At 44.1% G+C, this 16,218-nt stretch overlaps 1 protein-coding gene across 2 annotated transcripts; it reads right to left on the reverse strand.

Annotated features, from left to right (window-relative positions):
- On the reverse strand, positions 2,456-3,708 carry LOC107619196. 2 transcript variants are annotated; one of them, XM_016321437.2, is made up of 3 exons: positions 3,067-3,708; positions 2,808-2,953; positions 2,456-2,659 (listed from the first exon to the last, which is right to left on the reverse strand). In XM_016321437.2, the coding sequence occupies exons 1-3, from the start codon at positions 3,074-3,076 to the stop codon at positions 2,459-2,461; spliced, it is 357 nt and encodes a 118-aa protein (XP_016176923.1). In that variant the 5' UTR covers positions 3,077-3,708; the 3' UTR covers positions 2,456-2,458. The 2 variants fall into 2 exon arrangements, 1 of the variants encoding a protein (XP_016176923.1); XR_002353870.1 differs by having other exon boundaries at positions 2,502-2,522; positions 2,592-2,953; positions 3,067-3,707.

The raw sequence follows: 16,218 nt of genomic DNA on the forward strand, positions 1-16,218 counted from the left end.
CATTTTAAAAGTAGTTCATCCTTGAAATAACCTTTTGAAAAATGCCTTATGGAAAGTATTAATGTGAAAAGCAACAAAGAAACTTCTTCAGATTACAAAATAGTACGGTGAATAATTTATAATTGAAAAGAACCACAAGCGTATCAAAAGGGCTTCCTACCTGATAACCTACTCCATTCAAATCTGAAATCGGGTATAGCTACAACATGTATTCTCAATCTTTTATCCAACACTCCGTTCAGCCTATCTCTTCCATTACCACATTCTATCGCATATCACTTAGTAATTCAGCATTAAATTCAAATTTTCAGCAAACATCTCATTATCAAGTACAACCCTTAGCGTCACCACCGCTAGCATGAAGGACTTCTCAGTTGTCAAACACAGACAAGACAAAACAAGGCATACACAATTAGAGAGTACAGATAGAACAATTAGGTCAATTAGCAGGTAGATTCAATTATTCAATTAGGCAAACCCACAAATAATATTCACACCCAAATAATACACACAAATGTAAATGATGCATGCCTGCCCTATGGCTGATGAGTCTCATTTGTCGGTTATAAAGTCAACCCGACAAGTCCTGATAGCTAATCATGGATGAAACACCAAACACGGAGTAAGTGGGACAACGCCGCAACCCTTACATCTTACCCGCGTACCCAGAGCAGGGGACAACCTCACCACTGCCTCTTACCCAGGCGATGTTACAGTTCTTGACCCGGAGCAAGCGGCGACAGAACACAGCCCTTGCTTATTATCCGAAGCCTCGAACTATTCCGGAGTAAGTTGATAACACCACTGCATCTTACCCGGAGTCACATTCAGAAACCCATTTTCATTATCATTACAATTCATTTTCATACATCAGTTCATTCACAATTCATACCCGGAGCAAGTGGATAACACCACTGCATCTTACCCGGAGCAGGTGGATGACACCACTGCGTCTTACCCGGAGGCATATCACAATCAAATTCACGTTCATTTTCATTATTATTTTAATTTCTTCATAATCATTAATTTATTAATTTATTTTCCGAACATTCTCAACATCTCTACGCTTTTTAATCATATGCCCGGAGCGAGTGGTCATTTCCACCACCTCTTACCCGGCACCTCTATCTCATTCAATCATATGCTTATACATACTCCACCATAAATCAATATGTATCACAGCCATCCGGCTCAACACATTATACACAACCAACCATAATTCACTAACAAACACAGCCGTTGCTACTACCTAGGTAGGCGCATTACAATCAGAATCATATTCACTATCATTTCATAATTATAATCAATCTCACTCTCAATCTCGTATTCAATCTCATTCTCAATCTCATATTCCATCTCGTTCTCAATCTCAATATTATTAAACTCGCCTATCATCATCCTTCATCATCATATTTAATTACTATTCATCATCACAATCACTCTTAGTCTCAAGCATAACCTTCAAACTCACACTCCTATTCCCAAACCCTTGAATTTATATTTATATTACTGTTTTAAAGTCTTTGACTAGTTAACAAAAATCTCTTTTTGGTATTATGAAAAATCGAATAAGTTAAAATCATAAATTAATCAAATCATAGAAATCCGATTTTCTTTGAAATCCCTCAAAACATCCGATTTTAAAATCTTAACCAAATCAACTCCAAATTATTAGAAAAATTTCGGAAGCACCTCCCCTAAAAACTTGAGTCTGCCACCCATCACGTGTCGTTTCTTTTCAATCCTCAACACAACCAAAACCAGCCTTTCAATTTAACAATTCCAAATCCATTATTCAAAACCATTTATTATAAATTTTTATCCAAATTCCAAAATCAGTGCATTCAATCAATTTTACCAAAAATTCCGGAATAATCAACTCCAAATGCTTTAGAAAAATTTTAGCAGCACCTCCCCTAAAAGCCGGAGTTTGCCACCCATCACGGGTCCTTTCTTTTCAATCCTCAACACAACCAAAACCAACCTTTCAATTTAACAATTCTAAATCTATTATTCAAAACCATTTATTATCAATTTCTATAAAAATTCCAAAATCAGTGCATTCAATCAATTTAACCAGAATTCAGGAATCAACCAACTCAATAGCAAATACAACATATCAATCTCAATAGAAAATAATTTATATCACAGACACTTATCCATTTGCATTAATCTACTAAACTTATCAGGTATTTAAAGTCCCAAAACATTTTTTTATTAAAATAAACCCCTACCTCGATGTCGCAATTAAAAGAAACTGGAGGCGAAATTATGGCGAGACAGTTGGCTAGACCACTACTAACTACTCAACTAGTTCAACCATAGCAGCAGCCTTGCGTTTTAACACAATCAGGACAGCAGCTGTGTTAGCTCTCACAGCGGTAACCATAGTTGCAGCAAAACAGAGGATCCAAATTGGATAGGAATTAAAAGCAATTACTACCCTGGAGATTTTAAATCAAGGTGTATACCATAATCGACTCAGAACAAGCATAACAGTAACAATAAAATGTGTAAATAGACTGTAATCAAGGAAAAGATCACTCCAGAAATAAAGAAGTAGCATCGGACTCATCGACGGTAACTCTAACAGATCCGTAATAGCACCAACGCCAATATTCCAGATGATTGCAGTAGACAAACAGGTGAAGCAAAGGGGCTGAATTAAATTAGAGATACATATTACCATGAGTAAAACAGGAATATAGCAGAGAACAAAATTTAAAACAGAACAAGAGTGGAAGGGGTTACGGTTTTGAAAATGAATGAATCGGAACCAGAACGGCAATGGCTAAGAAGACACTCACCATCCTGCGTTCTTCCCCTCTTTTAATTTTATGGCAGCAGAAAGCACGCAACCGAAACAGCAGCATTGTCAATCTCTTATGGCAGTGACAATGGTTGCAACAAGACAAGGATTCGAATTGGATAAGAATCAAAAGCAAACATAACTCTAAAAGATTCAAAACAAATCAAAGACCAGAATTGAATTAAAACAAGAATATGGCAATTAAAAGTGACAAAACAGAACGTGCCAATAGATCAGAATCAAAGAGAAGAGCAGACCAGAATCCATGTAATAAAATTCAGAACCAGTGGCAGCAGCAACATTCCCGAAACAGGACAGAATCAAAATGAGTAACGGAAACCTCTGAGCAGTTTCGGTGACGCAAGCAGCATCACCGGCGACCGTGAAGCGCAATGGCGGCGTCTTCCCTTTCTCAGCGGACCAGAGCAGCAGAAATAGAGGGGATTCATCTTACTTCTCTCTCGCTGCTGGTAAGGACGACGGCGACACAGGCATCGGCGACGGCTCCATCATCGACAATGACGGCGACCCCAACTGATGACAGCGACGGAGTTGCGGCTTGACGACGGTGGAAACAATGCCTCCTTCTTCATCGTGTTTTCCCTCTCGACGCCTCTCTCTCACCTCTGTTCCACAGCAGCGGCCTCAACTGGCGACAGCGGTGGACTCCACCTAAGGTGATGATGACTGCTCAGACAGCAGCGACAGCACACGACGGCGCGCGACGGCAGCGGCGAGTTCCTCTCTATGCGACGTTGACTCCACGCCTCTCTCTTTCTACGACTCGGACCTGACGGCGGACTCCAAGGTGGCAGTGTGGCGCAGCTACCTCTCTTCCCGATCACCTTTCTCGAGCTCTCTCTCAAATTTTCTGTTTCTGAAATTTTATGTTGAAGTGGATGAAAGGGGGGTAGGGGGCGGCTGCGTGTGGTGAGGGGGCTAGGGTTAGGATTTCATTTTTAGAAAATTAGGATTAGGGTCAGTTTAGTAATTTCAAATAAAAATTGAAATAATATAGTAATTGAAACCCAAATTAAATCCAACACTAATTATAGGGTTTCAGCTAAGGCAAGAATCAAGTTACGTAAATAAGCCAAAGCGAAAATCGTTTCAGCAATCAGCCAAACACTATCTTAATGTAATTCGAACCAGAGTGGTTCGAACTACAATCCTTAATAAATCGAACCAGAGTGGTTCGAATTAGAGTGAGAAAAACGTTGAATGTAATTCTAACCAAGGTGGTTCAAACTCAAATTCCACGTAATTCGAACTAGGGTAGTTCGAATTATACTTTCGAAATCAAACCATGTAATTCGAACCAACCTGATTTGAATTACCCTTGAAGTGGCTCCTTAGTAATTCGAACCCACCTGGTTCGAATTACTCGTGATTCAGCTATATAAGGAGTTCGAATTAGCCTCATTCGAACTATTCTTTCTTTTCCCTACCCCACCAAATCCCAGAAAAAACGACCCAGATTCTCTCCGACGAAGACCTGAATGGAATACTCTGCTGATGGGGAACGATCCGGCACGGTTATATCGCTTGGACGGAGTTGCTCATATAGCCGGGGTCATCAACGACGAGGTTATTACAGAAATAACTTCGTGCTAGCGGTATATGTGACTTAGTGGTTTTGCATTTGGTTTTAGTGGTTTATGTTGGTTTTTTTTATGTTGGTGGTTTATGTTAGTTGTTTTATGTTACTGGTTTGTGTTAGTTGTTTTATTTTAGTGGTTTGTGTTAGTTATTTTATGTTAGCTGTTTTTTGTTAATGGTTTTAGGTAAGCTGTTTTACGTTAGTGGTTCTAGTTAAACTGTTTTATGTTAGTGGTTTAGTTGTGTGGTCTATGGTAGTTGTTTTGCATGTGGTTCTCATTCATGGATATTTATGCGGTTTGATTTAGTATGATGTTTTGTTGATGATTTATCGTGTTGGTTATGTTTGTCATTGGTTACGAAGCTGGTTCTAACAATACGGTGCTTGTCATGTGCAGCCTCAGTGATGCATCAGGAGCATGCGCGCAGCAGCAGGGCATGCGACTCGATGACAGATACGTTCCGTACTTGTAGATGGCCGGACTATACCATCTTGCAAGGCTGAACGACAGATGGTTATGGTTAGACGAGGCCCTTGTCAGTGCATTCGTGGAGCGATGGTGTTCGGAGACGCACACGTTTCATATGCCGTTCGGAGAGTGCACGATCACACTTCAGAACGTGGCACACCAGTTAGGTTTGCCAGTGGACGGGCGTTACGTGAGTGGCTGCCTATCAGAGTTCCAAATATACATCCAGGGTGGCCGTCCAGCCTGGGTGTGGTTCCAGGAGTTGCTTGGAGTGACTCCTCCTCCCAGCCAGGTTCAGAAGTACGTAGTGAACTATAGCTGGTTCCAGGAGACATTTGGTGAGTGCCCTGAGGGAGCCGATGATGAGACTGTTCGGAGATATGCCCGTGCGTACATCATGATGTTGTTGGGTACGCAGCTGTTTGCGGACAAGTCGGGCAACCGCATTCACATCAGATGGCTTACCTACGTTGCAAGGCTGGAGGAGATGGGTACCTACAACTGGGGTTCTGCAGTACTGGCATGGTTGTACCGATGCATGTGCCGAGTGGCGAACAGACATGTGGTCAAGTTAGCGGGCCCACTTCAGCTACTTCAGTCTTGGATCTTCTAAGTTCCTGACATGGATCGACCTGAGGACGTGCCGGACAGGCGGCGGGTTGAGAGGAGAGCTCGTGTCGGGACACGACGGAGCTAGCGTGACTGGAGGTGGCTTGAGCATGCTATGGACAATGATGACGATGCAGGTCCCGCTGGAGGCAGACGACGAGGCCAGGGAGGGAGACAGAGAGGGCGTGTTGCGGCGGACCACCCTGGTCGTGACCCTGACGACGATGACGACGATCAGCATGGGCCCGTGGGCGGGGATGGTGCAGGGGCTGTAGCAGTTGCTGGTGTTAGTACCCACGATAGCGGACATGGAGGTGAGTGGTATGGGTCAGGTATGGGTGACGGGGCTGACCCTGGGGACGCTGGACTCGGGTCGGGGACTCTTGGAAATTACTTTGTTGGTGTACCCGCCCATGACCAGCCTCAGCAGGAGGGTACCCCATGGGTTATTCTGGGATCACAGTGGTCAGACTTCCTTGCCTCAGATACGCTAGATGCAGACTTCATGGGTCAGCAGTTTCTAGAGGAGATTACCGCCATCATGCAGGAGGATGTGCAGTCCCGGAGACGTGGTCAGACCTCCGGCACGCAGGCACCTTTAGATGTTGATCTGAACGAGCCTCCTACGGCATCTGTTGGTGACCATTTTGGTTTGGGAGGTACACCACCATCCGCCTACACTGCTGCATCAGAGTCTGTTGCCGGGCCATCTGCGGCACCCATCCATGTTACGCCACCTGCACAGCCTGCCACGCATGAAGATGCGGATGAGATCGAGGATGAGGAGCCGTTTATCCGCAGAGGTCAGAGGGCACGGGTACCCCGTCGTTATGGTACGGGTTCGCATCTGTTTAGATGATTCACGTTTCATGTATTTTGTTCCTTAGGGTTCATTCATGTATGATAGCCATGTGTACTTTTGTTGTTATTTTAGAGCTGTTTTCCTTTGTTGTTTGTTCATCGTGTTGTACTTTGAAAACTGGTGTTTACCGGATTTATCAGTGACTATTTATAATCATTGAATCATATAACAGTTTAATGTTTATATTTAGTTATTAAATTTTGCATTTATGGGACTTGTAGCAATACTCAAAGTGAAACATAACATATTCATTAGTTAACGCAGCATGCACAGTACAATGTAGAAAGATCAACAAATTACATAACTGCTCAAACATAACATCTAACAGGAAAAGTTAAATATAATAAGTACTAACACTAACAACATGGCTACTAATGGCCCCCTGTGTGAGACGATCCTCCAAGCTGTGGGCAACTCCGACGTGTGTGTCCGGGTTGGCGACAGAGGCCACACCTCTTTGGCCGGTTCGGATCTGCCTCGTCCATATTCGTCCGTATCCTAGTGGATCTCGGACGACCCTCTCTCGCACGCCTCTTGTCAGGGTCCAGAATCAACGTGGGCCCGTCGTAAGGTGGCCAGAAGCCCTCCGGGATCGGAGGTGTGAATCCCATCTGATACACACTGAATACTGAACTAATCTGATACACGCTGTGAACATAAGAGGTCCAGCTAACCCGTGAGTAGGCACAGCATGCAAGTGCGTGCTGACACGGGAAATGAAGCGCCTGGAAGTACCCGCAGTCACATGTCCGAGAGACAAGCGATACTCTGTAGCTACCCAACGAGAAAGAACCAGTCGGAGTGGTCTCTGCTACGGTGAACTCGGAGTTATTCCGGTCATACAAAGTCACCGTGAAGCACCTGGCCGTCTTCAAGTTGGCCTCAATACACTTCACCAAGTGCTGACTGAATTGTTGTCTGGTTCCCATCTGGGCCTCAGCCTCTCTTCCCTTGCGAACAAAGAGTTCCGCAAGCCTTCCATACGTTGCCTTCACCAGGGAGGATACAGGGAGATTTCTGACACCCTTGAGGATTGAGTTCACACACTCGGAGATATTCGTCGTCATGTGACCGAATCTCCGCCCCTCATCACGATGCTGAGTCCACAAGGAATAATCAATCCAGTTTGCCCACTCACACATCGCCGGGTCCTCAGACCGCAGAATATCAAACCAGTAATCAAACTCAACCTCGGTCTTTGCATACGCCGCATTCACTAGAAGCCTCCATGCGTCCTTGCCCTTGAAGGTAAGGGCAAAATTAGCCGCTACGTGTTGAATGCAGAATACACGGTAGGCAGATAGAGGTAACCAACCTCCGTTAGGAGCCTCAAGCGCAGCCTTGATGCCGTTATGCCTGTCCGATATAACCAGCAGACCCGGCTGTGGTGTCACGTGCTGTCGAAGGTGGGAGAGAAAGAATGTCCAGGACTCTGCATTCTCACCCTTTACTAGTGCGAATGCAACAGGTAGAATGTTGGAGTTCCCGTCCTGTGCAATCGCGATGAGCAACGTTCCCCCGTACTTGCCATACAGATGTGTGCCGTCAATGCTGACTAGGGGCTTGCAATGACGAAATGCCTCGATGCACGGTGGAAAAGTCCAGAAAAGTTTGTGAAAATATGCTTGAGACTCGTCTACCTGTCCTCCAACTTGAACAGGGCTCGTCCTTAGGACTGCAACAGTACCAGGCATCGTCAGCTGGACTCCTAACACCCACCTAGGCAGCTCATTGTATGACTCATCCCAGTCACCGTAGATGAGGGCAATAGCCTTCTGCTTCGCCATCCAGACCCTCCTATAAGTCGGCCTAAACCCAAAGTGTGCTGCCGTGGCATTCAGGAGCACCTTGATGCTGACGGATGCATCAGCCATAACCATTGGCATAATGAACGCCGAAATCACATGATAATCCAAACTCCTGTGGTCACTCGAGATGGATGTGGGCAGCCAAGTATGAGGTCCATTGTACCGTTTGACCTCCCAAATGCCCTTGCGCCGCCGGAGACTCAGTCAAATCAACCATGTGCACCCATTCCCAAACTCAGAACACTTGCCCACATACCGGCGATAATCAGACTCCACTACCTTGTACTGTACCCCTCGCTGGATGCTGAAAGTCTTCACACTTAACAGGGCCTCATCTTTACCCTGAAATTGCTGACCAACCTGGAACTCTGTCAGACCAGCAGTCCCTTCCGCATCTCTAGCTCCGAATCCAACAGAGTGCCCAGAAACCCCCTCCTGCCTCATGGCATCCAGGTCCAAAGAGGAAAAATATGGTGGATACTGCTGTGTGCTAGAACTAGAACCACTGACCGCCAATGCAGGCTCAGTCGCTCCAACCTCGGCGCCGCTGTCATCCTCAATCATATCCGGCTCGACGTCGTCCTCCTCTGCATCACCCAACAATCCGTCTCCGACGCCAACCGGTGGAATGCCCTGTAAAGTGTTCGGCAGAATATCAAATGATCCTACCTCGTCGCCTAAGCCGTCATTCAGATCAATAGCAAAAGACAGGGAGGCGACAAGTTGGACCGCTGGCTTGTACACAGGGACGGAGGAAGAAGCAACGGCAGACCTGGAACTGGAACCGGCTGCTGTGACTACAGTGGTGGTATTCCGGTTCGAACCTCCTGAGCTGGATACCACATCAACTAGCTTTGCCAACAATTCTGGTGTCCTCACCTCTGGAAACTGCCTCCGACAAAGAAACATGACTTGCAGGTCCTCATCACTACCAATCGTGAAACAATCATACTTCACGGTATCCTGTAGGACCGTGATTGGAATGCGATAGAAAAACTTCTTAACCCGCTTCGCACTTTCCAGACTAAGTTTCATCAGCACATATCTAACAAGGTCATCATAGCTCGTCGTTGGATTCACGACAATACAGAGAGGATCCTTATCTGTGAACTTCACACCGGAACGAGTTTTCCTCTTAATGGATCCTCTGTGGTGAACCAAAACAACAAAACTCTCCTCACTAGCCATCTTACACCCTCTAATGAGAGCAACTCATGTTTACAACCATATATATACTGCTCTGTCTACTACTAAATCGAACCAGCCTGGTTCGAATTAGGGATTGTGTAATTCGAACCAGCTTGGTTCGAATTACTTGATGCAGCTTCTCTCTCTATAATTCGAACCAGCCTGGTTCGAATTACTAGCATTGCTAAATCGAACCAACCTTGTTCGATTTACTTGAACCAGCTTCTCTCTCTTTAATTCGAACTGCTTTGGTTTGAATTATTAATGAATGCAGTTCGAACCATTGTGGTTCGAATTATATTAATATATGGTTTGGCTCATTACTGAAACGATTTTTGTTTTGGCTCATTTACGTAATTTCGGCCTGGCATTGGCTTATTATAGTTTTTTACCCTAAAAACAATTATTTAATTAATTAGTAGTATGATAAACTCTTATGTTCACAGTGTGTATCAGATTAGTTTGGTATTCAGTGTGTATCGGATGGGATTCACACCTCCGATCCCGGAGGGCTTCTGGCCACCTTACGACGGGCCTACGGTGATTCCAGACCCTGACAAGAGGCGTGCGAGAGAGGGTCGTCCGAGATCCACTAGGATGCGGACGAATATGGATGACGCAGATCCGAATTGGCCAAAAAGGTGGCGTAACATGGATGGGTACCGCAGACGGCCCGGCAACAGACTCTGATGCAGCAGTGTAGGCAGATGGTGGTGTACCTCCCAAACCAAAATGGTCACCAACAGATGCCGTAGGAGGCTCGTTCAGATCAACATCTAAAGGTGCCTGCGTGCCGGAGGTCTGACCACGTCTCCGGGACTGCACGTCCTCCTGCATGATGGCGGTAATCTCCTCTAGAAACTGCTGACCCCCGAAGTCCGCATCTAGCGTATCTGAGGCAAGGAAGTCTGACCACTGTGATCCCAGAATAACCCATGGGGTACCCTCCTGCTGAGGCTGGTCATGGGCGGGTACACCAACGAAGTAATCTCCAAGAAGCCCCGACCCGAGTCCAGCGTCCCCAGGGTCAGCCCTGTCACCCATACCTGACCCATACCACTCACCTCCATGTCCGCCATCGTGGGTGCTAACACCAGCAACTGCTACAGCCCCTGCACCATCCCCGCCCACGGGCCCATGCTGATCGTCGTCATCGTCGTTAGGGTCACGACCAGGGTGGTCCGCCGCAACACGCCCTCTCCGTCTCCCTCCCTGGCCTCGTCATCCGCCTCCAGCGGGACCTGCATCGTCATCATTGTCCATAGCATGCTCAAGCCACCTCCAGTCACGCTGGCTCCGTCGTGTCCCGACACGAGCTCTCCTCTCAACCCGCCGCCTGTCCGGCACGTCCTCAGGTCGATCCATGTCAGGAACTCGCCCAGCACCCCGCTGTGAGGCCTCAACTGGAATAGAAACTGCTCTCGGATCCCCCAAGTGCATGTCCGGAGACAAGAACCTCTTTCTATGCTGACTCCACCACTCGAGGAACTCATGTGATGGTCCAGGGTCGGCAACAACATCAAACCTCAGCACGGTCTCCGCACGGTCGTCCCAATAGAGATGCCACTTCTGCAAATGGTACGGGAACCATCGATCACCACCTCTGCCATCCTTTGACATCAGAAAGTCGATGTTCAGGGCAGGATTCGGACGAGGCTGCACCCCTCCGAACTGCGGAAGCACCCTATCTATCTGATGCCACTCTATGACGGAAAAGTAGATCAGCGACGTCACAAACCGCCACAACGCCATATGCCGAGGCTCCAAAGCCTCTGGATGCACAACCTGAAGTACGTCGAGGATGCTGTACGGCATCCAGATAAACTGCACGGAGAACTCTCCATTGTCAGGACAACTCATGGACCCAACTCATAAAGTGTGGTTAAATAAAGAAACTGTTTAAGTAGCATACTCACCTCCCTGTCCTGTAACCGGTCTATCCTCAGCCTCCACATCTGCACTCTAGGACCCTTCTCGCTACTGGAAGGGTTGTAACCTGACCACCTGCATCATACATGTGTCTTATGGCTACTTAAATGTGTGTTTAGGGTTTGTAATACATTATTAATGAACATGGAGTTATGCAAATTAAATTGAAATAGAGAAGGCTGAGTAGAGTACCTCGAGGCCAATGGCCAGCTGAATGTCTCATAACCTGCAGGCCTAAACAGAGGAAAGCACCAGAAGATCCAAGACTGAAGTAGCTGAATTGGGCCCGCTAACTTGACCACATGTCTGTTCGCCACTCGGCACATGCACCGGTACAACCATGCCAGTGCTGCAGAACCCCAGCTGTAGGTACCCATCTCCTCCAGCCTAGCTACGTAGGGAAGCCATCTGATGTGAACGCGGTTGCCCGACTTGTCCGCAAACAGATGCATACCCAACAACATCAATATGTACGCACGGGCATATCTCCGAACAGTCTCATCATCGGCTCCCTCGGGTCACTCACCAAATGTCTCCTGGAACCAGCTACAGTTCACTGCGTACTTCTGAACCTGGCTGGGAGGAGGAGTCACTCCAAGCAACTCCTGGAACCACACCCAGGCTGGACGGCCACCCTGGATGTATATGTGGAACTCTGATAGGCAGCCACTCACGTAACGCCCGTCCACTGGCAAACCCAAATGGTATGCCACGTCCTGAAGTGTGACCGTGCACTCTCCGAACGGCATATGAAACGTGTGCGTCTCCGGACGCCATCGCTCCACGAATGCACTGACAAGGGCCTCGTCTAACCGGAACCATCTGTCGTTCAGCCTTGCAAGATGGTATAGTCCGGCCATCTGCAAGTACGGAACGTATCTGTCATCGAGTCGCATGCCCTGCTGCCGCGCGTATGCTCCTGATGCATCACTGAGGCTGCGCATGACAAGCACCGCATTGTTAGAACCAGCTTCGTAACCAATGACAAACATAACCAACACGATAAATCATCAACAAAACATCATACTAAACCAAACCGCATAAATATCCATGAATGAGAACCACATGCAAAACAACTACCATAGACTACACAACTAAACCACTAACATAAAACAGCTTAACTAGAACCACTAACGTAAAACAGCTTACCTAAAACCATTAACAAAAAACAGCTAACATAAAACAACTAACACAAACCACTAAAATAAAATAACTAACACAAACCAGTAACATAAAACAACTAACATAAACCACCAACATAAAAAAAACCAACATAAACCACTAAAACCAAATGCAAAACCACTAAGTCACATATACCGCTAGCACGAAGTTATTTCTGTACTAACCTCGCCGTTGATGACCCTGGCTATATGAGCAACTCCGTCCAAGCGATATAACCGTGCCGGATCGTCCCCCATCAGCAGAGTATTCCGTTCAGGTCTTCGTCGGAGAGAATCTGGGTCGTTTTCTCTGGGATTTGGTGGGGTAGAGAAAGGAAGAATGGTTCGAATGAGGCTGATTCGAACTCCTTATATAGCCGAATCATGAGTAATTCGAACCAGGTGGGTTCGAATTACTAAGGAGCCACTTCAAGGGTAATTCAAACCAGGTTGGTTCAAATTACATGGTTTGATTTTGAAAGTATAATTCGAACTACCCCAGTTCGAATTACGTAGAATTTGAGTTCGAACCACCTTGGTTAGAATTACATTCAACGTTTTTCTCACTCTAATTCGAACCACTCTGGTTCGATTTATTAAGGATTGTAGTTCGAACCACTCTGATTCGAATTACATTAAGATAGTGTTTGGCTGATTGCTGAAACGATTTTTGCTTTGGCTTATTTACGTAACTTGATTCTTGCCTTGGCTTATTAGGGTTTTTTGCCCTTGTTTTTATATGAAAAATTGAACTCATAAAATATTAGATTATTGGTTAAATTACACAGTTGTCTATATACTTTCACTGAAATTGCAAATTGGTCTATACAATTTAAAAATTTATAATTAGGTCTATGTACAAAATATAATTTTGTAATTAGCTCCTCAATAACGTTTACCGTAAAATAAATGCACATTTATCATAATATCCTCTTCTTCCTCTTCTCACTTTTCTTCCTCCTCCTCTCTTTGGCATTTCTGTTCTTCTTCTTCCATTACCACTCTAAGCCACCATTGCCAAAGCCGGCCCCGTCCCCTTCTTCTTTTATCCCTTTTCTTCCCCTCCCTTCTTCCTTTTCCTCCACAAATCAACATTTCTTCTCTATTAGATATTGTAACATCCTAACTTTTAGCACCTCATGATCGTACTAAAAGCTTAGGCGTTACTTACCTCTAAACATTTTTATTTTATACTATTTTTACTTAATATTGAACCTTTACGGATACGAACCGAAATTTTAATCATGAAAACGAAAAGTCTTTACTTTAAACCTCTTAATCACAAAAAGATATATACATAGACTTATTCAAAGATTCTCAAATGCAGGTCCTACCCCTCAAATAAAATCTAACAACTCAACTCGTGAACATAATCTTCTATGCTCCTGTAGCTTTGCACTAAGCCTTCGCACCTGTAGCTAAAAGAGGTGGAAATATGAGGCAAGAACTGTGGAGTTCTTAGTAAGGTCGGAGTGTATAGTTATATATTCATTTTAGGGTTAAGTATTTTTTTCGTCCCTAAAGTTGGAGGCCAAAATCAAAATCGTCCCCGACCTTTTTTTGTTATTAAAATCATCCTCAACGTTACAAAACGTTATAAAATCATCCTTTTGTCAATAAATAATATTTTTTGGATAATTTTACCTTTAAACAAAAATTAAAAACTCTCTCTACCTTCACCACTACCCTCTACATTACCCTCTGCATTATCATCACCATCACCATCGCTACACCATAACCACCAACATCCAGCAACACCAACAACAACAATCACAAAATAAATCAACAAAAATTTCAAATTAAAAAATTCAGCAATCATCAATCATAATTTCAGATCCAAAATTATCAACAACATAAATTAAAAAAAAAAGAAAGAAGAAGAGAGAAAGAGAACAACGGAAGAAAATGGGAACAAGAACTCAAAATTGCAATATCTCTTCCACAGACAACACCCTTTCTTCTCATATCTCTCCTTCGTTCTACCTCTCTCACTCCTCTATCTTTGTCATGCAACAGGGTAAGAGACGAAATGAGCGAAACGTAACAAGATTGGCCATTCTATCGGGGGTCGCAGGTTGATTCCGTTAGCGATAACGGAATGCCTTGGAGACGGGTGGAGGAGAAAGAGGAATGGTGAATGGTAAAGGAGATCCATGTGAGTGAGGATGGGAAGGAAGCAAAGGAGGAAGGGAAGAGCTTCTTCTGAAGGAAGTGAGAGAGTGTGGGGAGGGTTTCGTATTAAGGGGAGTTTTTTTTTAATTTTTGTTTAAGGGTAAAATTGTCCAAAAAATATTATTTATTAACAAAAGGATGATTTTATAACGTTTTATAACATTGAGGATGATTTTAATAACAAAAAAAAGTTGGGGACGATTTTGATTTTAGCCTCAAACCTTAGGGACGAAAAAAAAATACTTAACCCTTCATTTTATTATTTGTTACACAAGAATTCCATAACAGCATACTTGCAATCCTCAACAGGGGGCCAATGGCAGAAAACCTCATAATACAACCAACTTTAACAGACCAGAGTTACAGATAAAATCACAAATCAAGAAGCACACACATACAATCACAGACAACATAATTACAAACAAATTTGCGCAAACAAGCAAGACAAACAACGCATATGATACATACCTTTCCTATGGCTGATGGTATCATTTGTCAGTTATATTGCCAACCTAACATATCCTGGTAGCTAACCATGGATAGAAACACTCATTACGGAGTAAGTGGGTTTGAGCTACAACCCCCTTACTACTACCCGCTTAACCCAGAGTGAGTGGAAGAACCACTACTACCGCTACTACCCAGGTGAGTGCTTAAAAGCTCAACCTAGAGCAAGTGGAATAATCCACTACTTCCGCTACTACCCAGGCATCACAATCACTGACTTGGAGCAAGTGGGACAAACCATAATTCTTGCTACTGCCCAGGATCTCAAACAGACATTCATTCGAAATTCCATATTTAAACTCTTTTTCATGATTCTTCTTCCCTATCTCATACCCGGAGCAAGTGGGACTAGGCCACAACCCTTGCGTACTGCCCAGGTGTTTTTTCAACTATCATAATCTCTCTCTTTAAAAACAAACCAAATCCATTTCTTTCATTAAAATTCTTTTTATCAAAACAAAAGTCTCAAATCAACTTCAAAATTCATTCTTTAATTTCGTTTAAAAACAAAACCCCAAAATACATAACTCTCAAGCAAACAATAATAATCAATAATAATTTAACATAAACTTAATCAAACTCTAAGAATAATCAATCAAATCAACATTCACTTATCAAATTCACATCTAATTATTATAAATTTACTGATACCCTATCTTCGTACAAAATCAAAACAACGGAAATTCTAGAAAAGTTTTCTGACCGAGTTGCTGAAGAAGAAAACGTCAAAAGTTGTCTGTGTCTCCTAGAACTCCAATTGGCCGAACTCAAGAAAAAGAGGAGTTACATTACCATCAACTTCTACCAGACAAAAGTAACACCAACGTGTAGAGAAAGAGGATATGAACACTTTTACTGGATTAGATTTTTTATTAAAGTTACAAATCGTAAATAATCGAAGCCAGAAGTTCAGAGGTTCCATGGTTCTCCCCCTCAGCCTCTGTCACTCTTGCTTTCTTTTCTTTCAACTTCAGTTCGGTCATGAAGGAAGGCTTCCTTAGGTGTCATTGTTACTAAAGAAATGGGACATGTGTCATGATATATTTATATATATTAAGCCAAATTCCATTTTTCTTTTCTTTCGTTCCTTTGAAAGCTATGTTAG

The sequence above is a fragment of the Arachis ipaensis genome, chromosome B09 (assembly GCF_000816755.2).
Source record: "Arachis ipaensis cultivar K30076 chromosome B09, Araip1.1, whole genome shotgun sequence".
Lineage (NCBI taxonomy): Eukaryota > Viridiplantae > Streptophyta > Magnoliopsida > Fabales > Fabaceae > Arachis > Arachis ipaensis.

Excerpts from the sequence above, each read along its gene's own strand:
- LOC107619196 (XM_016321437.2), bottom strand. Across the intron at positions 2,660-2,807 it reads GAGGGGAAGAACGCAGGATG|CCCCTTTGCTTCACCTGTTT; the intron begins GTGAGTGTCTTC and ends AATTTAATTCAG.